Source organism: Cardiocondyla obscurior, linkage group LG01, assembly GCF_019399895.1.
Source record: "Cardiocondyla obscurior isolate alpha-2009 linkage group LG01, Cobs3.1, whole genome shotgun sequence".
NCBI classification, from domain to species: Eukaryota; Metazoa; Arthropoda; class Insecta; order Hymenoptera; family Formicidae; genus Cardiocondyla; species Cardiocondyla obscurior.
In genome coordinates, this window is record NC_091864.1 from 11,343,741 (window position 1) to 11,367,728 (window position 23,988).

At 41.8% G+C, this 23,988-nt stretch overlaps 3 protein-coding genes and 1 long non-coding RNA gene across 4 annotated transcripts in view; 2 read left to right on the forward strand and 2 right to left on the reverse strand.

Annotated features, from left to right (window-relative positions):
• Positions 1-284: 284 nt before the first annotated feature.
• On the reverse strand, positions 285-7,350 carry LOC139101860 (protein THEM6). The gene is made up of 6 exons (XM_070655337.1): positions 7,210-7,350; positions 5,083-5,979; positions 3,876-4,294; positions 2,553-2,767; positions 1,444-1,629; positions 285-1,292 (listed from the first exon to the last, which is right to left on the reverse strand). Exons 3-6 carry the CDS (start codon positions 4,030-4,032, stop codon positions 1,179-1,181), a joined length of 672 nt encoding a protein of 223 aa, XP_070511438.1. The 5' UTR covers positions 4,033-4,294; positions 5,083-5,979; positions 7,210-7,350; the 3' UTR covers positions 285-1,178.
• Gkt (tyrosyl-DNA phosphodiesterase glaikit) lies at positions 7,210-10,422 on the reverse strand. Its single transcript, XM_070654968.1, has 8 exons — positions 10,174-10,422; positions 9,721-10,032; positions 9,572-9,649; positions 9,139-9,500; positions 8,375-9,057; positions 7,759-8,301; positions 7,441-7,642; positions 7,210-7,364 (listed from the first exon to the last, which is right to left on the reverse strand). Exons 2-8 carry the CDS (start codon positions 9,731-9,733, stop codon positions 7,218-7,220), a joined length of 2,028 nt encoding a protein of 675 aa, XP_070511069.1. The 5' UTR covers positions 9,734-10,032; positions 10,174-10,422; the 3' UTR covers positions 7,210-7,217.
• A 213-nt stretch (positions 10,423-10,635) lies between these two features.
• Positions 10,636-23,988, forward strand: part of LOC139101909 (uncharacterized) — a 49,110-nt gene continuing 35,757 nt past the window's right edge. The window contains exons 1-2 of the long non-coding RNA XR_011545637.1: positions 10,636-11,557; positions 11,698-11,739. This is a non-coding gene — a long non-coding RNA (uncharacterized lncRNA). The remainder of the gene's footprint in view (positions 11,558-11,697; positions 11,740-23,988) is intronic.
• LOC139108214 (uncharacterized) lies at positions 12,437-14,849 on the forward strand. The gene is made up of 5 exons (XM_070666306.1): positions 12,437-12,858; positions 12,925-13,374; positions 13,410-13,907; positions 14,148-14,152; positions 14,227-14,849. The coding sequence occupies exons 1-5, from the start codon at positions 12,571-12,573 to the stop codon at positions 14,702-14,704; spliced, it is 1,719 nt and encodes a 572-aa protein (XP_070522407.1). The 5' UTR covers positions 12,437-12,570; the 3' UTR covers positions 14,705-14,849.

Genomic DNA, 23,988 nt, shown 5'->3' on the forward strand with positions numbered 1-23,988 from the left:
TCAAACTGTTCGATTTTGATAATAATTTCCATTATGTTAAAAATTTTATAAAATTTTTGTAAGTTTTAGACAAATGGTAACACGAAAGCGACAGTTATATAAATACAAAGTATCGTCGATGTTAACAAATCAGTGACCTTGCTAAATTCGTTCAATACTTATGCTTACGTATGCGCATATTCAATGAAATAAAACGCAACGTCTGCAAACGTCGTGTGAGCAAAACAACGAACTAAATTATTGCATTAACTTGTTAAAAAAGAAACTATTATGAAAGGACGTGGTCAGTTTGACATATTGGTATATTTCTTTCAATATATGAAGGCACCCAATATATTATACAAATGCATAGGCATCCGTTGTCACGTGTTAAACAAATCACAAATTTATGTCCTTGCTGTACACGCTTTACAATCAACGTGTGATAATATAGAAAATAATTTAGATGTATAACATACGACGTTATTAATATAAGATATTTAATCGATTGTAGCTGCTAATAGCATGTTTAAAATAAGTATTCGATATTTTTATGTACAATTGTGAGTTCAATGATAATTGAACGTGAGTAATGCACAGAGAAAAATTCATTTTGTTTCTAATTTAAAGTCTCTAATTTCGAGTTTTCTTACTAGCATGTAATATAAAAATATTACACATACGCAGTTACAATTTTCTTAATGTGCACTAAGTCGACTTTCAAATTACGATCTATTTTTAATGTAATATCTCACATTGACTTTTTACGCTCAGCAAATATTGTATAAATATAAAATACGAAAGAAAACTTATATGTTCTTTTTAAAAACATCTTAAGAGACTTTTTCTAAGAGCTCGACTAATCCGATATTTTAATAGAAACGCTAAAAAGAAATAATTGCTCGGTACGATTAAATATTTGTATTCCGTCTCGATCGTTGAACATCATTGTAAATGATCTAGTTGAAGAGCATTTTCATCGTATATTTTATCGAAAGAACATTATCGTTCAGTTTCCTCTTCTTAAGTTCATAAAATCACTAAAATTGCTCGACATTCTCCGGAATTTCATTAGAACATCTGTCCGATCAATGATTAAAGATGGAAATCGCACTTCGATATTCCATTTATTACACAGTCGTGGTTGTATATATTGGTGCTAAAACAACGTCACCACTGGACGTTGCAGCGTCCATTTGTCAGCATCGCGTTGTCATTGTGATTGGTTCTTGCCTCAACATCGCTGAGGATATTTCGTTACTTTCCATCCACCTACTTACTTCGGGTGGCATTTCTGGACGCATAAAGGATACCTGAAATTATTTATTATAATAATTTACAGCTAAATTTATATTCAATTAAACAATGATGAGCCAAATAGTGCAGTCTCGAAAGATATCAATAATTGATCTTATACGTCATAGTATTAACATATAATAAACATTTTTTGTGGTAAAACCCCACCTGCGTTACACCTGCTTCGATATTTCCATTCTGCTTCACTCTGCGATTCAATAGAGCGCCAATAACTGTGTCAGCACTACAGTTAAGAAGTCTTTGTCTACAAATCGCAATTGCTCTTATAAAACCGTCGCTCGGCGTAATGAATCGATGCTCCATGAAAAAACTTCTCTCGTCCCAATAAACAATCTAAAAAAAACAATAAAATTAAAAAAAAAACGAAATTATACGATATGTATACACAAAGATTATTACGTACAGATGAGAATATAATATATACATATATCGATTATTACTGCTATTTAATAATTATCTGATTTACATTCACTTTTAAGAATGTAAATATACGATCGCTACTCGCGCATTTTTTTAATATCAAGGTGCGACCTTGTATCTTGATACATAATTTAATGCGTCTGCTAAGGATATTAAGGACACAAGTCCCCACAAGGCGAACTGCCGTAAGTTTTGAGACTGTGCGTCATACAATCGCGTAGTGCATTGCAATTGCAAAATAAAAATAGCGCTTACTTCGGAATTACGAACGCATTGAAAAACCATAACTATTCGTCTATTAACGTGCTTGCTATTACACGTCCGACATGTAAAATTCTCTTGTGATGTATACGATCAGTACTATGTATAATTACTAAGTTATACTCTTAAAAAAAAAATTAATTTACAGTTTGTAATGCTCTTTTGCGATGCAAATTTTCAATTACTTGAACGTAATTGAACATTATAAAAAAAATTCTTAATATACACTTTTTACAAAAAGCACTCAAGAAATGAGGACAATAATTTCTTGCAACTCTTTTACAAGAATATAACTTCTGTTTATCAAAACTTGTTTTATAATGACACACTTTTGAGAAATCTTTATTTAAAATGACAGAAATAGCTAATTCAATTTATTTTAATGTGTTACAACTATGTTACATAAACAATTCTAAAACTTTGAAGAGGTTTTTCTATTAAAAACCGAATACTCTGTTAGCAATCTAATAACTTTTTTTTCTAATGTTTACGTCAGCAAGAATTTTTCCTCTTCATCGACACTCAAGCATATATTAGTTACACATATCTATTTAAATTTAATTTCTTTGAATTACCTTAGACGTTATTTTAAAAATCATTAGTGGTTTGATGAAACGCCTGTAGCGTATCGTGGTAGCTCCTTGTACGACGCCAGTTCCTTGAGAGCACACCTCTCGGTACAGATCGGTTCTCTCGTAAAAGTCCACTCTTGCAAAATCGAGCTCGCGAAGGTATCTCGCGTTGTTCATGTGATACAAAAGCGCATCGACATCATTGGTAGTGCAAATTCCTAAAAAAGCCCATTATAAGATAATTATGCATGGTTATGCTTGACTGAAAAAAATATATTATACTTTGAGTCATGTATCGCACTTTATTAATCACTGCATTAATTAAGTGATCGAAATGCACATTATGTAAAAATAAAATAAGAACACATTTATGTTACACAACATAAATTATGTTACACAACAAATAATGTGATCATATGGCAATTAATATAAAAAGCTAATGGTTAAGATGTAATGATTGTGGCTGTGATTAAAGTAAAACAACGTATTATACTTAAAAATATGTTTTAAAATTATATCGTGAACTTATCAGATTCCAGAAATGAAAAATTTCGTTTCTCAATGTTCCATATATCAAATAACTATATTTCTGTACAATTGATCAAAATCAGACGTTGTTATGTTATATAATGACGTTATACAATGACACATGATGATTTTAAGGCATAGTTGATTTTAACTTCGAAGTTAAAAGAATTAGGGACGCGTAACTGTGGCTGATTGTGAGCACCAACATAGGTATGCTTTTATAATGTATATACAACCAATCGGTTATTGCTTTCGCTGAAAAAATACGTATGGAATCGTTTTACAAGTATCATATCGAGATAAAATCAAGTGTAGATAACCAACTGCTATAAATTATATTAGTAAAAAAACGTTTTTTTTTTTAACAAAAGAAATTAATATTGCATGCTATTAATATTTTGATGCGAAATCGATAGGTACTTTAATTTGTGACATTCTAACTAGCTGATTCCGTATATAGTAGGTCAAGGTTCACACAAGAAATAGATAATTGGAGTCATAAGGATTCCTAGATTATATCGTAACGACCAAATATGTGATGAACTTATTGATGTAATCTCTTTCAATGGCTTATTGTCATTAACATTAATTTACATCACGATTCTGTTAAAAGTTATAACATTAACAAACCTGTAATCAATTTGATTATATAATTAAATGTAAATTATTTGTCTAATAAAAAACAAATTAAAATATTAATAAATGTCAATTTTTTTAAACTCGTTTTTTTTAATGTCAAATAAAAATACTTTTACGTTTCAAACGTTTTGTTAATTGAGGTTTGATTTTCTCACGTACCATATATCGCAGTTTCGTCGAGGATGTGCACCCTTTTTTTACAGTAGCGCGCAAGGAAGACGGTCAGGAACATGCGTAGGAAGTAGTGGAATTCGACGAGGCCGTAGATAAGCACGATAGTTACGAAGACCCCGACGAGAACCCAGCAAGTCATCATCTTGATCTCGCCTGCGGTTATCGATTCCACGAAAATCAATCCGTTAATCAGCCGGACGCAGTCTGCGCTGGGGGTGGCTAGACTTGGATATCCTCCACCGCCGCAACACCTCGCACCAGTTTATCGATTCGTCTGGACAGCCGACGGCGTTTCTCGTCCCGTCAATAAGAACACTAACTGAGCTCGCACCATTTCGAACAAGTTACGGCGACGTCGACAACGGATTCATCTTAGAATGCTGAATGATGTCATTCTGACGATCCTAGTAAACAGAAATAAAAATAAAATTCCGGGTTAATATTCAGACTTTCAACACTGGGGGCTTTTTAATTTAGCAACCATAGGCAATTTGTATGTTCTCTGTGATAAAAGCTAATAGCATTTTTATCTGTTACTTGTATACATCCGATTAGAATAAATTTCATTACGCTACGTGTGTTATGAATATTTAATAGTGGATCGGTCAGGCACACATCGCTAAACGATTTTTCTGACAACTGACAACCGAATGTCAACGACGACTTCCTATAAAAAAAAAAAAAAACTTACATTTGTGCAAAAAATTTATTTAAACAATTTTCTAGCTTTACGTTCCATTTATCAAGTCGTAATATAATAGAAAATTCTAAGAACTCTTAGTTAAGAAAACAACGGTTCCAAGGATGTCGAAACGTACGCGTGTATACAAAAGTCTGCAAGGTATAAGTTACATTATTCAAAGAGGAAAGAAAGTGAATCGGGAACAATTAGTATTAATGTGCTAAACTAATCATTTGAACTGGCGAAAGAATCAATAAAAAAAAAAAAAAAAAAAAATTGAACAAGCCAAAGTGATGGAATTTTGCACAACACAGAGCTCGCTTTCGATACTTTCGCATTTACCATCGCATTATCAAGCGGAACACGTTCTCTCCCCGACCCACCGCGCCGCGTATTGTTCTCTTCCCAAAAATTTAGCGTCTACACACGAAGTCCATCCTTTATTTATGTAATAAATAAAGTCCACGCGCTGTGCCTCCCACAGACTTATCCTATTCGGCCAGTACTTACATATTTTCTCGTAAAACCTTTGCGAAAGGTCCGCTGATCTTCCGGCGAAATCTTCCGATGGCGGGCTTGATCCGGCACCAAACGGACAAATACGCGGATGATACTCGGCACACGGCATCCGCTGATGAAGTCCTATCCTGTCGATGACATCTCGCGTACTAGTGATCGACGGCAAACCGCCGTAACCGGCACTGAGATGTCCCTTCCCAAAAGCCGCATCTGCGCCGAGGACATCCAACTAGGAAGTCCGCCTCTTGGTGGGAGGCTCAGACCGGCTCTGAAAACCTTGACGTCACCGACTGGCGAGTTTTAACATGTGATTGATCTGATAACGAAGGCGAGATAAAATCATCAAATAACAATCAAAAGTTCCAATTAAAAGTGCCGTAAATTATCAAGCTTGTAATTTGAACTTTTAATTCTCTTTAATAATGTATTGTTTTAGATTTCAACTAATTATCCGATAATAAGACGTATTTTTAAAGGCAAAATCTAGCAAACTGTTATTTCGTAATATTAGAAAGGTTATATTCGATACACCAATTAAATGTAATAATTATGCGTATCAGGTAATAAATAGAGAATTCCAACCCACGTATACATATTTAAATATGTAGCTGTCGGAAGCACGATACAGCTCCGTAGCTGTCGATTGATTTACAGCATCCGAAAAGACCCAAAATCGTCGTTGTATGCGTACTGGCTCATTGCCGTTCATTTATCAATAACCTTTTGAAAATATAAATCAGAATAATTCTTCTTTCAAGGAAAGTAATTTAGTTCCACTATTTTCCTTACGTTGTTACTTAACTTTATTTGCTGCCAATAAACACTTAAGTAAACTGTATTGGAATTTTCCGGAAATCTCGAAGAATTACGGGAAACTACAAAGTTTTTCTGAAATAAAAAAAAACTTGGAAAATACTGTGATCACATTTCTTAAATTTACATCGTTGCTTTTCTAATTCTGTATGAAAGATACATGATTAAAAAAAAATTTGTCTGTTATACATGTCTAATGTAAATTTCTTTTTTGCTTATTTTTGTGATTATTGATTGATACGACTATACTTGTCAATTTTATAGACAATTTTAATACCGCTTCTGCCAATATCCTTGAAAAGTTGAACGCAACCGAGATTATCACTAAGCAATATTATCGATAAAAATGCAAAGTTTTGCGTACATGCTCGCCGTTTCTTGTTTGCCGAGCGAAGTAATGTTTGCATTGTTTCATAGTAAATGCGTTAATACGACAAAAGATAAGAGCATACGTTCCAAAATTAGTCGTAAGAATGAACAACGAAACACACGGAAACACATAAAATATATCTATTTCCTTCCTGTGTCTTGCAGGTCATTAAAATTTACTGACTCATTAATAAACTCACCTCGCTCGAACTTTCGACTGTTTAATTCCTCTACTATAGATATTACTTATTTGAAAAAACTTATAAGTTTAATATATTTTAATTGGATTTATTTATATTAAAACTTTTATTTTATTTTTGGTTCAAAAATGTATCATTAAAATTTTAATCGCGAGTACGGGACACCCTGAGTACATATATATACATACATAGTTTTGACAAGACGTGCACTGCTTAATGTGCGTACAATGCGCGTAATTACTGCGTATATGCATGATTTGATTAACAGTCGTTTGAAGGCTGAGCATGTACAAAACAGACGACGCTAATATTACGTTTCGGTCCTCGCATCGAGGAAGTGCTTTCATGCTGATGTTTTATGGAAAACGCGTCTGAAGCGACCGACACGAATTCGTCGCGAAATCGAAACACGGGAAGAAATCACCATACAAGAATTTTCTAACATTTATTGTTTTCTTGCTTTTTCTTCTGTAAAAAGAATCTTATATCTTTCAAAGCTAATAATAATTTTCAACATTCGTAATAAAAATGTTGGATTTTGCAACTTATAAATTATATTTTATTTTCAAAATTACAAATTACTTTTCTTATTTATTTTTAGAAATTTTAGAGGAATAATTTTTAATCGACAGAAAAAACACTATTTTGTAAAAAATATATATAAATAAATATTTAAATACCGATATAAAAATATTCCATCATTAAAAAAGAATTAAAAAATAGGCATTAGCATTACCTGAAAGATTATGTTCTTCTCACAGAATTAAGAAATTCGCAGACAAAAGGACTATCTTTCGATTCATATCGACGTAATGGAAGATCATATGGAATAGGAAATATTGGAACGGCTGGGTCTTCTTCTTCCTCGATTGGAAACGTTGTGGTCCTAGTCTAAAATACAAACAAGTCATATTAAAGTATATTCATTATCATATAATAAATTATACTGAAATAATAATATATTTACGATAAACTTTGGTATGAATACAACGCCGGCTTCGTAGCTCATTATATAATGATTATTTCGTTGGATTCCCCATGCAGCTTTACTTAAATTTGCACTAGTAAGCGCAAACCAGGGAATGCTCTTAAAATCGGGCGAAATTCTTGTGTAGGATTTAACATGAGGCATCGCACGATCTCGTCCTGTTCGCGTAGCTTTCCATTGGCTGTAAAAAATAAAACTCTAATTATAAAAAAAATTAATTGCTTCTGAAATGATTTAAAAAATTTGAATAAAATACAAGTATATAATTAATTTACTGTAGCTTAAAAATAAACTTACTACAAGTACGACTCTATCCATTGTTGCTTAGCATGCACTTGTGCACTATAAGGTAAGCAGCAAGACAAATTTCGGCAATCAAAGCTTTGTTTGTAATTTTCTGTTGATGGGTAAATAAATTGAAAATGTGGATGGCTCTTTAATCCCTTATTAGTCTCTCTCGACATACATGGAATTATGTCTTTCGATAACCAGCTTTCAAAGTTTGGACCAAGGCTGCCTATACTTGAACTCTGTGCGACTATGGGCCACTGAGGGGCATCTGGCGGTAATGTAGCATGGCGCGATAAGACATACGCCAATTTTTTGTGTCCCCAAAAATCGCTTTCGTTATCTTTATGATTTCCAGGAACAGAAGCAACGAGAAACACGTTCACACTAGAAAAGTCTGCTCTTCGTACTGCACATATCCATTGCGTCAAAGCCGACTGTCTATATTTATTCAGATAGTGCTCAAGATCCTTTTTAAAGCCTGTTGGAGATTCTCCATCATTGGGATTCGCAGATTCTGGTAGCAAAGGGAGATGAGGAGAAATCCACAATCTAAAAAACATATAATAAAAATATATATAAATTAATATTACAATCGTGGAAATATTAAAAAATATTAACATACCCTTGTGTCCTATTTTCCCAATCTTCAGAATACAAATTAGCAGTGGAGACAACTACTCTGATACCATCATCTTTGTATTTTAGAATCATGATTTTTGTATGATGACAACCAAATCTGGTTGGCATATTTACTTCTATCATACTAATGTTGCTACTTAATTTCTCATGATCTACTCTATCGCCGTACAGAATTAACATGTCAGTGCGTTGACCAGCCAACAGATACTGCAAACAGAGCCACCCGACATCAACCATAAAATTTAAATGAAGACTGTTAACAATTTCTCCAAGACTACGATCGAGAATCTCTGGGAAAGTTATAGAGAATTGTTGATTATAGGTTTCCTTGGAATTTTCAACTCTTGAGTAGAATAAATGGTAAGGTGCTGAAAAGGCATATTTTATTGCAAATTCTCCTGGCTCCACAATGGATACTGAAAGCCCAGACTGTCTCATCATCTGAATGGCCTTTTTCCTAACTTCTTTTCTTGACTGTTCAGAATCACAAGCTTCATACATATCCATGATAGACGTTTCTGGATTTGTACCCTGTTCACTATTTCTAGAACTTCTTTGAGAGTCACTAGTATTTTTAGTGTGACTGTTGCTTTCTATACTCATTTGTTTCATCTTTTTTGTAACTGAAGAACCAGTGTCTGATGGTTCCTGGCTTCTCTTCTTTGTCTAAAAAAAAAAAAAAAACTCAAACATTACATTTGTCTTTAATAATTCAATGCTTATAAATTTATTCTTAATTTCACTAACCTTGCTTGTTAAATTCTCATGATCTTTCTTATCCTTATTAGCCAAAGCTCTAGAGAGTGCCTGAGCTTCTGCATCCATTTGCTTAAGTTTATCCTGCCTCCTTTGTTCAGTTATCTTTTTATGTTTCTCTATTTTTTCTTTCATATCCTCCTTAATACTTGATGTAGCAGTAGATTGTATGTTAGAAAATAAACTGCTAGTTACACATGACTGGCTGTCTTTATTTTTGGCCTTTTCTTTTCGAAGTACCATTTGCAATACTTTCAATTGATCGAGCAACTGCAGCCGATCGTCACATGCAAACTGAAGCACTTCTGGTATCTCAATTGTGCCATCAAGTTGATTCACCAGCAACTCCTCCACTAAAATTAAAGTGTTAGTTAACCTCCAATAATTGTATAATCACATATAATTAATGAATGTAGGTAAATACAGTGAGGATGTGACATTTCACCAAAATGAATTGGATTCTTTCGATAACATTTCTCCATGAAAGGACAACGTTTCTTTTCTGTAACGTTAAATAAATATTATTATCCCAAAATCCGAAGACTTGGCAAATACTGCAGCTATAATCGTCACCTGTAGAATTCATCGTTCTAAAGTGATTGTAAAATGATTTATTCCAGAAGCGTCCAAACTCGATAATACAAGCGTACAATTCAAAATTTTTCTATTTCTAGCAAATAACAGTGTTCAGTAAACGTAATAATCATTTAATGCCAAGCATTCCACGAAAACAGTAAAAGATTTTACGATATGTTTCTCGTCTTGAAGTCGTCACAAACATATGAGCCGGAAAAAAAACCTGATTCCCAAGGCAGTTGTTTTGTCATGAACGACATAAACTGTTGAGGTCCCGTACACTACCGCCGCCAACGTCATTTCACGATACTGTCAATGAAAAAAAATTCTGATATGTAATTTGCATTATACGTAATTAAATATCAATCTATGAGCGTGAAAAGTTTGGTCATATAGATATTATTTCATTTCTTCTAATCATCGAAAGTGTCTAAATCTTTTTATACGTACTTGAACGCAGTCGTTACGGCCTAGGAACTTCTTAGAATACTCGACATAGCGCGTTGTACACTGAAAGGCAGGTATAGTATTTGCTTCGGCAACGGTGGTTAGCGTATGTGACCTTAGGGTGGTGTATATCAACTCACACTGTGTGACTCACACACGCACGACCGCCACAGCACGCAACATAACACAGTAACACACGTGCCGCGAAGTACCGCTCGTCGAGGACTGAAGAGAACGCGCCCCACTACTACTCCCTCCATACTTGGCGGCCAAAGGAGGGGATGATGGAAAAGTACGTCGGTGAGGGTGACTTGTTAGTCGTCGTGCGCCGCAGCAAACGCCATACTCGCCTTTCTGTGTATGACAATACTACGCAATCGCCGTCAGCCATCTTAATCTACGCCGGTCGGGCGGTGTATTACGACGTGTAACCTTGAGGATCACCGGTACGGGCGGAGTGGAACGACGTTCGCGATCCTTTTCTTCCGATTATTCGATACCACGTGGCATCTCTCGACGCCGTGAATGCCGATCGTCGTCTACTCGCCGGTGAAGGTATATTTCGCGATGGACGTACGTACAGAGAACCGACCGTGGGAGTGAGAGAAAAGCCCCGTCGTGCGACACGTGCCGTTCACGCCGTATTCGTGCTCGTCGTGCTCTCTTATCAACGCGAAATGTGCGCAGTAACTGTAGCGGGAGCGTTTCGAGTCATTTTAGTTCGTCAACGAGCCTATACTGCTTCGCGTACGTCCGCGATTCCTTACTCGAGCGAGAAAGAGAGAAAGAGAGAGAGAGACAGACAGAGTTCGAATTGCGATGTTGATTTGACTCGCGTAACGGCGCTGCTCTACACGGCAAGCAAGAGCAAGTGGCGCTGCTCGGTAAACATCACCTTGACTACCATGACCGGATGCTGCCATTACGTGAACGACCGGACACGCGTCATCGGCAGTCGCGAACGTTCGGTCCTAACGTACAATTGCGAGAAAGAAGAGTTCGCGCGCGATCGCGTTGTTTTACGTTCTTCTCTCGACGAACGGATGGTGCGTGATATTAATCAAGTCGCCGAGCTGTTCCGCCGTGAATTTCGCGACGTATTTCGTCGACGTTGCAGGTCATGCATCCCGCGCAATCGTGCCTTCTCTTTGTCCGTTATCGCGAGGTAAATTGACATCGGGTGCTTCGAAACGCCGCGCGATTATTTCGCTAATTATCGCGTGTGATTGTAATCAGTGTATCAATGTGAATGGCGCATCAGTGTGAGCGGCGGATCATCGTGAGCGGCTTGCAGTAAAATCTTCATGAGCGAGGAGTTTTCGTGCCAAGGAATCTGAGAGGAGGAGGCGGCCTAGGAGGCATCGGGCACCGGCGGAGCAACCCTAAGGTAAAAATCACCTGCATTAAATATCTCATAAAAAAAAAAAAAAAAAAAAAAAAAATACAATTAAAGATTTATAAAATCTGTTTTAAAACATTACATATTGGAATGTCTTTTAATTTGAATTTTACATTTGTGTGTTGCAGGATTATTATCGACAATAAAACTCCGCTGTTGCGCATCAAACGGTGAGTCAAACTTTTTTTTTAATTGAGGTGATGTATCTGCAGATCAACGAGAAGTGCACAGAAATTTATATCTCGACACGCGTTAAATTATTGTTAAAAATAAATTATGTGACTGTCAGTAATCGAACAATATTAAGTATAATTAATTGTGCATTGTTACATCTCGTTCAGATCGCAGATTTGTTGCCTCGAATTTTTTTAAAAAAGCCAAGAACTTGGATGAATATCAGTACGAGAATCGTACTGAAGCGTTACGCCATCTGTACCCTCCTTAGAGATGGTACTCCGTAGCAATCTAACGCCGTAGATAAAAATTTCCACCGTAGATAAAAATTCCCTCGAAATTCGTTAATTAGAATTAAAATTAAATATTGCCGAAAGCGTAATTAATTAACCAACTCTCGCTGTATTTTTTTACCGACTTCGTTCAATTTGTTCTCGCAACGGAATTGCCTGAAGGCAATAAAATTAGAAAAACATTCGGCTTTATAGTTCATCGATACCTCGAATTGCACGAGTCACTTGATTTTACGATTACTTTGGGTGGGAAAGACGAAACATGTCAAAGTCAAAATTCTTTACGTAAAATAACACAGACCCGCACGCCGACGATGCTTGGAAAAAAATAATTTTTATTACAAATAATGTTCGACGGAAGCATCCGTCATTTTGTCGCTCGAAGGTAACTTAAAAACAAACGTGTATTGAAGTACGAAACATGGTTCTTCGCAACGATCACAATATTTTATATCCTATGGAAATAAGCTTTTCCGCGTGCCCCACGTTTCACAGAGGCGCGTAACCACGACGATTCCCGATACGCAATTAAGCATGGCAGCATTCCTCGATAATCCGATGTTCTTCATCGTGGACGACACAGAGCCGATTCTCCCGATTTTCCAATCTAATTACGCTAATTACGATCGCGTAAGCAGGGTCGTGGAACTGGCAGACGTAGGTTGCGACACGGAGACCTTTTCCGCGCATATTCCGCGTGGCGCGTCCGATCGGCGTCGAAGTGGTGCTGAAAATTTCGATTCGAGCCGCAAAACCGCCAAACGGCTGCATAATAAGCCGAACGAATTTATTAGAAGATCCGTAGATATAAATAATAACGAAGTAAGCAGGCGCGATCCGCCGGTTAACAAAAATCAACTTCCCAGATATTCTCTTGGTTGATCACAGGGCAGAAGTAGGAATTACGGAAGGAAAACGCGGCGGGATAATTACGACGACGTGTACGTAGCCAATCGGGATTACAACGATTCGGAAGGTCCCTATCACGATCTCAAGCCGCCGAGAAACGTCTCCGGGGTCGAAGAAAACGATTATTACGACCGTTTTGTTAATCCGCGAAATTCAGTCCTTTACCCTTATAGAGAACGCACACCGCGATACGATTATTCGCCAGATTTGGAATCCGCATTCGTGCAAAGTATTCACGTACCTCGACGAGATAGTACTACTCCGCGGTGGTTCGCTGAAAGCGACGAGCAAAATATCCGCGAAATGTATGATCCGAATCTTTACTCGGGCGAACGCAAAAAACGGGCGAAGACTTTCGTGGGAACTAACGGCAGCTTTGATCACGGGACAGGTGTGCATTTGAACAATAGGTGGATGGCTTCTAAAAGAATATTAATCCGCGTTAATTCGGATATCCCTCTTTTGTAGAATTTGAAATATCTCCTGAAACGATGACGCAAAGAGATCATTTTCATAGCGCCGCTAATTCCGTCGCGAGAAATACCTCGTGGGACTTTATTCCATTTGAAGACAGTGTAAAATGTAAACGAGCAACTTTCTGCGAACTGATGAGACCGAATGATCGCGGAGGGTTGCAAACAACGATGGCAAACGGGAAAAGATCGTATATCTTTGATTCGCATTCGAAACGGATAGACACTGTTGATTCGGAGGAAGAAGAGGATGAGTTTAAAAAAACGCTTTTAAAAAACTGTCGAGAAAATTTATCGTTTGAAACTCTAATAAATAACGCGCGAAACCGAACCTCGAAAAACGATGCGACAAAGGAGAAATGTAAAATCTTGCGGTTAAACACATCGAATGCGAGCTCTTCACGCGAGCAATCAATAAAGGCTCCTGTCGACGAACAATTTTTAAATATATCTGCAGAAGAAAGTAAGAATCATAAAACAAGAAATATTTAAATAATTACTTCTTTATTTTTCTCTCTTTTTTTTCCCCTTTTTCTTTCTTTTTACCGACTTCGTTTGCGAGTAGTTTTCATATCAGCAGCAGTAGATGTCTCTAGGATTATACAATTTGAATTTTCAGACATGTGCTTTTCTTAATAAATATTTATTAGTTTTTAAAAAATTAAATCAATTAAAAAATATTGCCAAGTCTCAATTTTGAGATTAGTTAATTAATGTTAATACTATAAGACAGTGTAATAAATCATTAAATATTATTCTAAATTAACTTTACACAAAGTTAGTAAAAAAAAAAATTATTACGTTGAAGAACATATTTTGCATTTATTTATCTATTAGATTCAATTAACACGAGATCGTGTGCGTCAACCGAAGAGAAAAAAATCGAATCTCCGACGATCGACAAGATAACGGAAAAAGAAAAAGGGAAGGAAAGAAAATTTTACTCCAAATTACCAATAAGAACGTGGAAACGTCGTAGAACAAAAGAACCCGCCGCTTTGCATGTAGGAAACGACGCGACAAACGCGGATGTTAACCGAGAGTTTCACGAAGTGAAAAAGGAAGCCACGAATGACCGTTCGAAAGGGGTAAAAAACGATGACGTCCGCGTAAAAGATCGCGCAGCTGCGAATCGTAACGATGTAAAATTGAACAAGCGTTTCGAAGCAAAATTACTTAACGTTGGTAAACCGGGATCGACTTCTCCCAATTTAAAGAGCACGAAAGAAACGAAGGGGTCGGGTACTAAAGGCACGTTTGTGCAACGGAAAAAGGAAGCCAAGTAGTCGAGCGCAAGCTTATCAAATGCAAAATGTAATTTATATTTGTAATCGACGTATTAAGACTTTAATCTTCTCATTTTATCTGCGCTTCGTTGGTTCATGTAAAAACTATACGGATCGCGGTGCGGTGAAACTGACAAAAGTAAAGCGATACGGTGACGAACGATTTGATCACCCTTCGCGACGCATTTCGATCGGTATCGTTCTGTCCCTGCGTCCGAATAAGAGAGAAAAGAAAAGAAAAAAAAAAGCCGATTTGATCGAGAACGCATAACCGCATGGAACGAGCCGCGCATAATTGTGCACGCGTAATGGGGCCGTTGGGTTACCTCAAAAGAAGACCCCCTTCTCGAATGATACCAATTATGCCATCAACGTACCACGCGTTCCCCCTCGTCGACGACTCTGTCACAGCACAGTCAACCTCGCCCGCATGTCACATCCCCCGCTCGCGTAACCACCCTAAAGTGGAGCGCCTCGTATAATACCGCGTCACGACTCTCGCCGGGGTCTGTCGCGCGCGCGATCTCGGAATCAGGACCGGGGGGGTCGGCGAAGAAATATGTAATTGTCCATATTTACCCTTGCACCCTTGCAGCGTGCTCAAACAACAACACGAAACACCCCCTCCGGAGACACCCCCCCGGTGTCGACGTCGATTTAATCTGCGCCCGCTCAAATATTTTCATTTCGCAACGGTGCCACCCGTACTCAATCCGTTCCTCCGGCTTAAATATTTTTTTTTTGGTTAAAATTTTTACTCTGACTAATGTAATCGATAATGATATTAATAATATCGGCGGTTAGAGATTTCCTTTCGTTTTGCGACGTCGGACGTGATATTTCCTCAGACAGTATAAGCAACGCTCTCATTTTTCACGTTTCATCATTTCGCCGCGATTGCTTCGGTCGTCAGAGAGATAAGAACGCGGAGATGTCGGCGCGAAAAACGGAACGGCGAGGAGAGAAGCGCGCGAAAGGAGTCGGCGAGTCGCCCCGGCGAAGCCAGGCCGCCCAGCTGGAGGCGGATAATCAAATAAACCTGCACGCACCGTATAAATTATCAATCAGGACGCGATTGTGCAACCCCAACAGAGGGAGCCATCCGTGTCAGTAAGGGTTGTTACATCGACGTCGTCCGAGGACGAGGGAGGTGGCGAAGAAGGGACGGTGGACGTGTGTGGGTCCGACGCTCGTCGCCGTCGTGTCGTGTCGAATAACCCCGCAACGGTTATCTTCCCTGCGTGCGTGGGCGTGCGTGAACGTGAGTTCACGCCCCGCGTATCCGGGAAGGGCGGCGGGGAAAGAGCCTAGGGACGACGCGTGCACGTGCGAGGGAGAAAATCGTGTAAGGTGTTTTTGTGCCGCACGTGCGGACGAGATCTTTGAGCCGCAGATACGCGATCGCGAAACCGAGATCGTCGGCGACGTCGAGAGTTAAATCGTCTGGCCAGGGGATGTAGAATCACCGCGAGATACGCATCTCGGACAGTTCGGTCCGGTTCCCTCGTACGCTTCCGCGATTCTCTACCGAGTTCTCCCGTGGGAGTTCTCCGTTGCGATCATCGTCTTGCGTGCCCGGCGAAGGAATGTTTGTTACATTGACGAGGCGCCTCGATCACGCGCGACGGGAGCGAGAAACAAGCGTAGCCGAGCCAATTAAGCGTCAAGGGGGATCAGGCGCCTGCGGCATCGACGTATCGAAATTAATCGGCGCGTCGGCTAATTCTCCTCAAGCTCGCTCGAGATTCTCCGCTCGGTACACAAGATTGTATTTCAGGCTCGTCGCAGCTAGTCTCGCCGATCCTAGTCGCCTCTCAATTTCGGGCTCTTTCCCCTGGGGAGCGTTTTTCTGTCATTATTTTCATCATTCGCGATCGGTTCGCGGCGATTCCGGTCAAAGCTCAGGCATCTTGCACGCGATCAGGGAGCGAAAGAATAAATAATTCGAGTCGCACGTTCCTCTGTGCCGCGAAGCGGAATGCACCTATTAAGCAGCGCGGCCACGCGCCCCGAATAGAGGGAATCCCGGGGGAGACTAAATAGTTTTCTATAGCCGCAGGCAGTGCGCGATTGTGCACTGGACTGTGCTCGACGTGCACACGCGATAGAACGAGACACCGCTCGCGTTCTCACGTTTCAACGTCAACGCACCAGATCATCGTGAGGTCGTCGCAAGATATAATACCTTACGTACATATCACGTCGCGAATACACCTCGCGACGACCTCACGACGATCTGGCACGTTGACGTTGAAACGTGAGTACGCGAACCGGTGTCTCGTTTTACCGTGTATATCGAGAAACGCAAACACCGCGGTGGCGAAAATAATAGTATAGTAGCGGCATATCGAGCAGTGCCGATATAAATGGTCCGATAAACGAGAACTAGAGATTCAGCTTTGTTTATTTATCGCGACCGATCGACGCGCCCCGGCGGCTGTTTCGCCTTGACCAGCCGCGCGTAAAACGGCCGCGGGCCTTTATTTAATAAGTTGTTATAAATTAAAGGGCTACCGCATATTAAACCACCCTCTCGGCATATTTATAGTCATTCTTAAGAGAGCGTATGTATCGGCCGTACGGTTATTGTAAATCATCGCTGACTCGATGCGTCGCACGCCACGCACACGCACACCGACGCACACCCCTCCCCGCCCCTCTTTTCCATTCGGTCCTTTTTTTACACGGACTCCCTTATGAATTTATCTTCGGCGATGAAACGACAAACGGTTTTAATTGCCGCTCCGGGCGTCGCGCGCTCCGACAATCCGGCGATCTCCTTCGCAGTTATCCGATCCTTCGATATTGCCTCTCGTTTTCTTCACCGTAATTCTGGTTCGACGACGATAAGCGCATTTCTTTGCCCCATTACTACCTCGCGTAGCCATTTGTTCCAAAAAAAAAAAAAAAATACCCCAAAAAAAAAACAAGGTAGACTTAACATCCGTAGAGTAATTATATTTTGAAGAAAATTTCACGCAATCTTATCTTTGATATTATTTTTCACTCGACAGATGTAATGCTAATAGGCAATCGAATGGCGTATAAGTAACGAGAAAAAGTAAAGAGATTTTTTTATAGAGAACGGGAGAAATCGTGCTTCTCGAGGATCGATAACCATTCGCGGCGATAATGATCGTTCGGCATCCGGATAGGGTAACCTAATGCGCTTAACCGGGAGAAGACGACGGTATCGAGGTAGTTCGATAGTTCGCGCTAACAGCATTTGACCCCGGGGTCTCGAGGCTTGTTCTCGGTTTGTTGGAGACGCTAACAATGCCTTATGTCGGCGTTTCGCTACTCGTGTCACGCGCGTACGCGCGAGAGTTGCTCGACGGTGGAACGTGTTCCTCGTTCCTGGAGTTTCCGCTATAATCCGATCATCTCCCGGGACCCCGATCTCTCTCTCGCCGCGAGAATCCACTTCATTGTCGTTCACAGAATGGCACGCGGCGGGGTTTGGTACCGTTGCAAACGATACAAACGATCTAATTTCACCGCCGTGATAAGGAGGCGCGGGAAGGGCCGCCGCTAAATGAAAAATCCTCGTCCGCGAGTAGGTCTATCTCGAATCCAACAGGAGCGCCTTTACTAAAAACTCCTTCGGATGTTTCTTCTTGCCCTGAATCGTTACAATTCCGCGGTGTACCGTAATCCCGACACGTGCGCGCGCGCGCACGTACACGAAATAGAGAATTTAAAGCGCGCCGCCCGTCGTAAGTCATCCTCGAGGCGAGGAGGCGAGAAACGAGAAGGAGAAGTGTCCCCGAAAATCGTGAAACCCACGCGGCAACAGTCGCAGCGGTTTCTCTCTCCCGAGGTGGGTTAATATATTTTATCTACTGGCCGAGGATACATCCTGCCGAGGTGCGGGCTTTTATACACCGCGCACCGGTATTTATGTGTCGCCGCCTTGCCTAAGCGTTTGATATATGAACTATGAAAGGGGAGAAGGAATGATATAGGAGCGGTGCAAGGACGAGGAGGACGCGCGCGGAGGACCGCTCGTCCGCTTCGCCTCGCAATATATGTTCTTTTGACAATGAGAGAGGAAAGTCTATAGAGGAGATAGAAATATGCTTATCTAATACACCCGCGAATGTATCCGCGGGGTAAAAACTCACGTTGCCGTGCTCCCATGCTTCTTTTCGCGTTCGATTGTAATATCCCCGCGCTTTTTGTCACCCGCAAACGTCCCGACGAAATATCCCGGGGTGAGAAAGACCACCGTTTCTCGCGACGTCGAACGTTTGAGGCGGAGGCATAATAAGGACGAAGGATGAGGCTCCTTCAAGTAGGCATCGCGAAAACTAGGGGGAGATGGGAGAGAAAAGGAGAGAGAGCTAGAGAGGAACGGAAACAGCGAGAGGGCGGTTGCTTGATTGGGTTAGTACTTAGCGCCGTGATTGCCGTTTGTGACTCCTTTGCCATTTCGCTTCCAAGTACCCTCTGCTCGAGATTGCGAATCAAGGGGAACGGCCCCGATTATTCTCCTCCGTGTCCTCTTCTTCTCGCGCGAGTTTCGGGAAATTTTCTGTTTGGGCGAGCCAATATTTTTCACCCCGATCTTTTTCCTCGCGATTTTCTTCCGTTTGTTTAAAAAAAGGAAAAAAAAAAAAAAGAAAAAATGCGGCTTTTTCTCAGCTCGCGGTGAGCGCCCTCGTCCGCTCTTCGTTTCTTGTAATCAGCTATGCAAACGATCTTCAGGCGTAATAAAAAATGGAAGTATCTATAATGGCGTCGGTAGGTTTTTGCTCGTAAACGTTTCCCGTGAAATACGCACTCAATAACGGCTCGGGAAGAACCCCGTAGATGACCGGCGTCTTGCCGCGGATGTACGCACGGTAGCTTTGATGGCGTTCGGTAAGCGTGTCCGTGGCTTTCAAATTTTACTGTACAAGAGACGTGCGTTTCCTTTGAAATATAGTTAAGTATTATCACTTTGCGAAGGGACGAAAAGGATCGCGGGGCATCCCCGTGAAGCAAACCCGTCCACTTACGTCGTACTATGCGAGCGAAACGAGCGCGTTGTTAGTTGTCATTACACCGTAATCTCGTTAGTTTTCTTATGATTGCTAATGATAATTGCGGCATGCGCAGCGTGATCAACGTGATTATTGGTGCCCTCGCGGTGTCCACTTTCGTTTCAAATTTTACGGCAAAGCGAGATGTGCAATCTCAAAAGAAACAAAAATCAAAGAGCAACTTGTTTATCCGTCCCATCTGGCCTCGCGAAAGTAATCAATTCCGAATTTCAATCTCGCAAACTGCCCTCGTGCGCGGCATCGCATGCATTACTCGAACTCGTAAACGTAAAATATTCGCGGGCGAGTAATTTATCCTGTCCACGGCGAATCCTTCTCGGACCTATCTCCTTTCTATTATACATGTATGTATAGCCGCGTCATCAAAATCATCGGTCGATCTATACATATGTATAACACGCACATGTGCGTTCGAAGAAGCGCAGCGGCCGCAGAGAAATGGGAGGGAAAGAGAGAGAGACAGGGAAAGAGAGCCGTAATAAATTACCTATAAATCAAAAAGGGAGTAAAAGGATGGCGGCAAGAGAAGCGGCAGCCGCGGCGAGTTACGGTTTCGCGTTAAATATGAAATACTGCGAGCCCCGGCCCCCGTAGTATATTATATGCGCGTACACGTGCATACACGATATTAAGTAGCTGCTTAACATATTTTAATTGCCGGATTAAAATTTAAAAGGTCGCGAGGCGGCGTCTGCGCCCCCGGTTAATAGTCGCCTCTTCCGTTCTTAAAAGAAATTCTGGGAGAGCCTAAAGGTTACCGGTGCACGAGTGGCTGTTACGGCATATAAGACGTCCGTCTCTATTTTACTGCGGCATGAAAGGAAAAAAATCCAGAACTTGAAAATTAGACGCGCAGAGTTTTTGTTTGGGGGAACGTCTTGCAATTTTCGGTCGCTGGATTTTTGCTAGGGAAGAAGTGACGCCGTCGATTACGATAGATATTTAATCGACGTGTTAGAGACGAAGATGGATAAAAGAGAGAGGGCGTCGGGGTGATTTTTCCAAACGTGGACGCGAATGGAATGATATATCGCCGCGATATGAATAACGATAAACGATATTTTTGTCGATATTTACGACTACCCCGTTCCCGGTCGGCATTAGAAAATTCCCTCCTCCCCCTCCCTTTCCCTCCTTCTCTCCCCCGAAATCGTAACGAGGTTCAAAGGAAGGCGAGGACCTCTTAGCCGAAGGCTCCGACGATTCCGACATGAAGGCCGCGCTCGCCCATTAAAAAGCCTTATTAATATTGTAATTCCCTTTTAATACACGTAAATCTAGGATCAAGACAAGGCCACCTCGGAGACTATTTTATGGCGCTTAGGTTTTATAGATCTCTTTGAACGCGTCCGTTCCGTAAGATAATGCTCCGCATTTTGAACCTGGATTAATCGATGAGATTAGGCCGGAGTCCAAGTAAAATTATCGTCAGTTGATCTTTGCAAATTGATTTCAATTAATATTGACTCGGTACTGAATAAGCTTATCGAAAAAGCTTCGATTGCTCGATTAAACGTTATCGACGTAGACGATTGAAATAATACGCGAAGATATTAATTGAATCATATTCAACGAGATATACTTAATAACGCGTAATATTTTTTTACGAGAGCGATATCTCGCGAAAAGAGAGAAATCCCCGATCGAGATGACGATGCCGATCGGGCGGGGGTACAAAAGCGGCACGCCGCGGATGCGAGCCAATTGTTAAGTAGGCGCTAATTATCGTCATCCAAGATAATAATCGTATCAGCGGCGAGGGCAGGGTAGGTTGTGCCGTACTGAATCGAAACTACCGATCATGCTCCCAAATAGTGGACCGACGGCGGTCGTCTTTCGTCCGCAGGCATACGCGCGTAACCGAAACGACGCGCATTCACGCACACGTAGATACGCGCACACGCAGGTAGGCAGGCAGGTACACACGCGGGGCATCCCGATCGCGTTGATGACCCGGTCCTCGCGTAAAGGAGATAAATCGACCATGCCATTCAAAGTCCGCGGGCCTCTCGACGCATCGAACACACATCGACGGCCGGGGGAGATCCCGATGCTCGCGTCTCTACACGCGTATCGTTTCCGACGATGTGGCCCAAGAAGAAACCGAATCGCGCGCATACCTTTATTATCGGTAACACAAAGGGTCCAGGGGGGAAGGGCTCGGCCGCCGCGAAGTCGGTCCTCTGACGGCCGCTGGTATGACGAGGTAAATTATTTATTCACCGGCGACTGCACGGGTGAATAATGGTTCCCACCTTCGGCGCGAACGGCACCGCGAGAGAACCGCGTTATTGATCACCGAAATATCAAGAGTAGGCGTATCCATCATCCGTGGTCCGTCGATGGACGCTCGTGTCGAAACGTTACGTACTCTCGCGAGTTAACCGCGAGAGAGCACGGGATAACCGCTCGTGAAGAGAAACGCGTCGCATATACACGTGCATACACGTGCACCGTCTGGCCACGCACACGTGCATACGTACCGACAATAAAATCGATTTTTCACACTGGACCGTTTATCATGCGCCCGCGATAATGGGGCGTGCACGGAGATGCGGGATAAATATTTCGAAGTAAATAATCGTTAGCTCTATGGTATCGGAGTGTCGAGGGGGCATTAATAACGCCGTGCGCCTGTCTTTGCGCCGCGCCGTTTTCGCGCGCGGGGATATCGCTCTCGTCATATCACTCGCCGACCGTTCAATCACACGAGTGTCCGTTTAACCACTTCGCGCAAGCCTCGAGTCGCAGTCGTTTGCGAAATTGCCGCGCCGATGACGAACAATTGACCGATGACGAAGGGCCTCGCGCACTTCGGGACTCGCCAGAATTTTTTTTTCTTCTTTCGAATATCTATGGGACATTAATCGCGGTTTGATCGGCAAATGAAGCGCGCCGCCGCAGAGAAGGATCACGTACCGACTGCATCTGGAAAATTAATTTTTGCAACAGGAAAGCGCCGCGGCGCGTTTTTTGTGATATCGCACCTCGCGCATACCATTTTAGAAGGCCCTTCGCGGACTAACTGTCCAAATACGAGCTCGTTAAACCGCCGTGATCCGTGACGGGATCAATGGACGGGATTGCAACGGAGTAAGATTAATTATCGTTGAAAATTGTCTTCTCGGCCCGACGGCTGTCGACGCGATCACTCGGGAACGCCGTTCCTCCCGAAAGATAAAAAAAAATTAGAGAGAGAAGGAGAAAGAGAGAGAGAGAAAGAGAGAAAGATAAGCGGCCGTACCCGCAACGATGCCCGTGACAAATCTACGGCGATTAATCTCAGTTGAATACCTTTCCGTTGTACGCGCCAGCCAGCACGAGTCGGCTCGGTCGCGTTTATTGCTCGGCCCGCGGTAGACAGTGACCGTTTACAAGGTGTAACTATGTGCGGCCAGGTGGTCGATCGCTGAGGCACCGAACGAAAATCGACCCCGTCGGGAATGACCCCCAGCTGAGAATTCCCCGGGCTCCTTATTTTTATTTCTCACCTCCTACGGCGTTACCTCTTCATCCTCGCTCTTCTCGCCCTCTCGAGCTTACCGGCACCGAAATGAGCTCCGTGCCTCCGGTCTACGGGTTCCAGCGGCTCGCCTCGATAATTACGTGATCGATACGCTAAATACCCCGCGGGCCGATTATGTAAATAAACGGACGCGCGTAGCTAATTGAGTGACGCACTCGCGCGCGCGTTAAGGAGGCGCGAGAACAAATAGGTGAGAATCTCTTACATACATGCTTATAGAAAGACCGATGTACTTGTGTCACCGATGTGTAGCGATTATTCCGATATTCTGGATCTTAATAAAAAATAATTATATCCCGATGACATTGCTTCGCGGGATGCGTTTAATCGATAGGCGATTTGCGCGGGAGAAAGAGATGCTCGTTTAATCTACTAATCTACCAACGTCGCACACAGACGGTGAGCCGGCTAAAAAGGATCAGGGATAAGCGCGCGCGCATCTTCGTAGGGCGCAAAAGGGATACTCGCGCGAACCTCGGGGCCTGGACTCCTCTCGGGGCTCTGCGCGCTTCGGATTCTTATTTCCTCATAAATAATTTTAATGACGCGCCGCGGCAGTTCAGGTATAAGGCCAGGACCTATATGCAGATCCTTGCGTCCGTAGGCAGACTCCGTATTGTTATTTATTATGTTCGCCGTGGTTCTCGTACGGGGCCTCGCGCGCGCGCACGCGGGAGTGCCCGTCGACCATTTTTCATATCAACGTTCCCTCC

What these genes read in the sequence shown, in the direction of transcription:
- LOC139108214 (XM_070666306.1), top strand. Translation starts at nt 12,571, where the DNA reads ATGGCAGCATTCCTCGATAATCCGATGTTCTTCATCGTGGACGACACA. An exon ending in TAGATATAAATAATAACGAA is followed by an intron (nt 12,859 to 12,924) that starts GTAAGCAGGCGC and finishes GGTTGATCACAG; the next exon opens with GGCAGAAGTAGGAATTACGG. An exon ending in GGTGGATGGCTTCTAAAAGA is followed by an intron (nt 13,375 to 13,409) that starts ATATTAATCCGC and finishes TATCCCTCTTTT; the next exon opens with GTAGAATTTGAAATATCTCC.
- LOC139101860 (XM_070655337.1), bottom strand. Translation starts at nt 4,032, where the DNA reads ATGATGACTTGCTGGGTTCTCGTCGGGGTCTTCGTAACTATCGTGCTT. An exon ending in CGACGAAACTGCGATATATG is followed by an intron (nt 2,768 to 3,875) that starts GTACGTGAGAAA and finishes GGGCTTTTTTAG; the next exon opens with GAATTTGCACTACCAATGAT. An exon ending in TTTTTAAAATAACGTCTAAG is followed by an intron (nt 1,630 to 2,552) that starts GTAATTCAAAGA and finishes TGTTTTTTTTAG; the next exon opens with ATTGTTTATTGGGACGAGAG.
- Gkt (XM_070654968.1), bottom strand. An exon ending in TGAAATGTCACATCCTCACT is followed by an intron (nt 9,501 to 9,571) that starts GTATTTACCTAC and finishes CTTTAATTTTAG; the next exon opens with TGGAGGAGTTGCTGGTGAAT. An exon ending in TGGGAAAATAGGACACAAGG is followed by an intron (nt 8,302 to 8,374) that starts GTATGTTAATAT and finishes TATGTTTTTTAG; the next exon opens with ATTGTGGATTTCTCCTCATC.